At 39.2% G+C, this 3764-nt stretch overlaps 1 protein-coding gene across 1 annotated transcript; it reads right to left on the bottom strand.

Annotated features, from left to right (window-relative positions):
- Positions 1–796: 796 nt before the first annotated feature.
- On the bottom strand, positions 797–3316 carry LOC117913679 (40S ribosomal protein S5). The gene is made up of 5 exons (XM_034828729.1): positions 3220–3316; positions 3027–3139; positions 1635–1906; positions 1264–1467; positions 797–1130 (listed from the first exon to the last, which is right to left on the bottom strand). The coding sequence occupies exons 2-5, from the start codon at positions 3108–3110 to the stop codon at positions 1076–1078; spliced, it is 615 nt and encodes a 204-aa protein (XP_034684620.1). The 5' UTR covers positions 3111–3139; positions 3220–3316; the 3' UTR covers positions 797–1075.
- Between the last annotated feature and the right edge of the window lie 448 nt (positions 3317–3764).

Raw genomic sequence — 3764 nt, 5'->3', positions numbered from 1 at the left:
ATATCTTAATACTGATACAATTTCATTTGAAGATCAAGAAGATTTTGATATTTTAATATGGTGGAAATCACATCAACACAAATATCCTGTGCTTTATATAATTGCTCGTGATGTACTAACAATTCCTGTGAGTACAGTTGCATCAGAAGCTGCTTTTAGTGCAGGTGGAAGAGTAGTTAGTAAAAAACGATGCAACTTAGCGCCAGATGTTATTGAAGCAGGGATATGTGTGAAAGATTGGGAAATAGCAGATAAAAGGATGTATGATTCCATTCGAGAAACAGAGATGCTTGCCGATATGGAATCTTTAAAATTATCAAGATCTTCATGGATGCATGATAGTTCGCCATCACGCCAGAAAATAATGACTAAATGTATATTATATTTTATTTTTATTTTTTGTGGTTGAAAAATACAGATGATTGACAAATAAATAGGTGCCAACCTAGTTGGGATGTATTTATTTTGTAGTAATGTAAACTTTTCCCACATTTTCAAATGTAATTATATATTCAATGAATAAAATTTTGAAATGAATATTTTTTTTAATAATTTTTATTTTTGTAATTTTTTTTAAAGGGGCGGGCCTACGGGCGGGCCGGGCCTATGGGTGGGCCAAGCCCGGCGGGCTTGGGCCGGGCTTTAGCCCGTCGGGCCGGGCCGGGCTTTAGCCCGTCGGGCCGGGCCGGGCCTAAAGCGGGCCACGGCCGCGGGCTTTTTGGAGACCCTTAATTGAAGCCAAGCCACAATCCAACCATTAGCTTTGTATGCAGCTAAAGAAATAGACACTCCTTAATTGAGCTTGCAATTCTCAGCTGATTGAGTTGAATATCAACTTGATGCTAAGCATCTGTGATGGAACAAACTAATCATATTTCTTTGGGTAATAAAATCTAATTAAAATCCAACAATAGAGGGCAAATCCTTACCAAAAAATAAAACAAGGAACAATCAACCAAAGAAAACTTCAAATGGTTCATCATTGTTGCCTAGACATGACATAAGAGAAAAGGCTAGTGAAGAAAATACTACAGTCGCAATCAAAACTCTCTCTTGCCATGAAGCTCCTCCAATCTCAACGGTTAGCCTTGGCAACTCGCTCAATCTCATCCTTTTTCTTGATGGCGTAGCTGAGATATATACATGTAATATAACACAGTCAGCCAACATATTATAAGACCAGAATAGGGAACAGAACTCACTAAAAACAGAGAGAATCAGTGCAATATATTTTTCAAGAGATATATCTAAGCTATCTTTTACCTGTTGGATGAACCCTTTGCCGCGTTAATGAGTTCATCGGCCAAGCATTCAGCTATTGTCTTGATGTTCCTGAATGCAGACTCGCGAGCACCAGTAGTGAGCAGATAAATAGCTTGATTGACACGCCTCAAAGGAGAGATATCAACAGCTTGACGTCTAACAACACCAGCAGAGCCAATACGTGTTGCATCTTCTCTTGGTCCACTGTAGTAACCAAAAATATTCAAAGAAATAAAACATTATAAGATACTGTGAAATGCATACTAAAAAGAAAGTCCATTAATGGGGTTAATATAAACTGCTCAAGGAAAAACTATATCTTCATGTGAAGTTATAGCACACTTGACAGTGTAACTCTGCAGATTGTATACCTGTTGATGACAGCATCAACAATAACTTGGATGGGATTCTGATCAGTCAACAAGTGAATAATTTCCATGGCATGTTTCATAATCCTAACAGCCATCAGCTTCTTTCCATTGTTCCGCCCGTGCATCATCAGAGAATTTGTGAGCCTCTCCACAATTGGGCATTGGGCTTTTCTGAACCGCTTGACAGAGTACCTGCCAGCTGTGTGGGGGACATAGGTAGCATGCTTAGCTGGATTCACAGCGACGTAGTCCAGCAAAGACATGTCTCCAATCTGTATGAAACCAGAACTTAGTCAAAAACCCAACATGTAAACATGGTACTGCTGCAGGCAGAGCGGTAACCATCACAACATGAAGAGTGATGTCTTTTGTTGAACAGTCACTCCAGTTAGTCTCTTAGATGCACAAAATGGCATGTCATCCAATTCAAGGCATTTATTCATTGTCTATATTCAGATAAGAAAATTCCAAAAGACTGGAATGAATGGCATGAATCACTCCTCCAATACTTTCCATGCATTATTTAAAAGTATGTTTCTGTCAGCACACTAAGGACCCACCAACACAAATTCAAAATTGATTGAGGTTACAACAAAGTTCATTGGATCATTCAAGTGGGAGCCCTAAGCACTTACAACTGTTTTCCCCAGCTGGTAATAAGGTACCAAATCAGTATTACTAATTCCTCTTATCAACAACCATGAAATGGACTTGTCCATTCAACAGGCAAATGACAGTAGCTAAGTACCAAGCTAACCATAAGGGCAATTACAACAGGCATTCGCATGTTGATTAACAATAATGGTTATGACTTGACTACAATCAGACATGGCAAGGCACATTTTACCAGTTTGTTTGTGTTCCTCCAGATACCCCATCCCTAAAGTTCACGCTCTATAAGCCAACTGGGACATTCCAGCATAGGCTAAACTCCACCTAATAGAACCCCGGATATACAGTTCAAACTGTCAAGGACCGAGAATAAGGAAAGCCAGAGACTCGAGCGGTATTCCTTTCCATAGAGGCCGATTTTAACATATATTTTGACATTGTTGGAACCAAATGGCAAAATAAGATGGTATACGCAAAGGGCATCGATTCTGTTCGACTTCAAAAACAACAGCCCACTCATATCAGATTCGATCAACGCATTTGCCCAGGGTAGTTTTTTTAACACAATGCTAATGTATTAACTCAAAAATGAAAATGAAACGAAAATAATCTAATATAGGATATCCATTTCATATGTATATCATCAAAAACAGTATTTTCAGCAGCAGATTTGAAATCCGAAACTCAAAACTTCCAACAGATCTAACCAAATGGCACATGCAACAACTTCGTTCACTAGATTTCCATTGAAAGACTAAGAAAAAATATCACGATGTCAACCTGGACTTCGTCGAAGCTCCAGCGGTTGAAGAGCTTCACTTCGGTGGGCTTCTTCTCATCGTCACTCACGGCAACGGCTGCCATACTCCTCCTCTGTTAGGTTGCTGAGAAAACTGAGGAAAACAAAAGAATTTTATAAGCAAGAAGAAAGAAGATAAATGAAAGAATTTCAGAGACAAGAACCGCAGCCAACCTCGGAGCAAAGACGATGAGAAGAGAGGAGTGAAACCCTAGGGTTTTGTCTTTGCTTATACGGGAGGCCGGTATTATGAAATGACGCTTCTGCCCCTCTTCCTTCGATGGAGTAAGAGACTGTCACGGTCCTTTCGGGAGTGTTTTTTTCTGCCTAGGGTTCCGAAGGCGGGCCCTGAGTTGACCTGGGCCTTTGGTTTACAGGCCATCAAGTTTTTCAGCCCAGGGATTTTGTGAGGCCTTTTGTATTGGGCTGTTTCCGATTAAATGACTTCATTTGAGGGTATTACAGTCAATTTCATATTTTATATTGGTTGGGCTCTGAAGTGGGCCTGGGTAAGAAGGGGATATGGGAAAGCCCACCCAACTTAAGGCCCAATGTCTCACTAGTATTCCACATTCATTTAGGCATAAACAAGTGATATATTTACTAGGTTTTTTGCTCATTAATTTAGGAATTAATTGGAATTATTACAACCATTAATATTAAAAATCTAAAATTAAAACAAAAAAATTATTAAAAATAAATAAATATTGATGAAAATT

This window comes from Vitis riparia, chromosome 4 (assembly GCF_004353265.1).
Source record: "Vitis riparia cultivar Riparia Gloire de Montpellier isolate 1030 chromosome 4, EGFV_Vit.rip_1.0, whole genome shotgun sequence".
In the NCBI taxonomy this organism is placed as follows: domain Eukaryota; kingdom Viridiplantae; phylum Streptophyta; class Magnoliopsida; order Vitales; family Vitaceae; genus Vitis; species Vitis riparia.
This window is presented reverse-complemented; position numbering and strand designations above follow the sequence as displayed.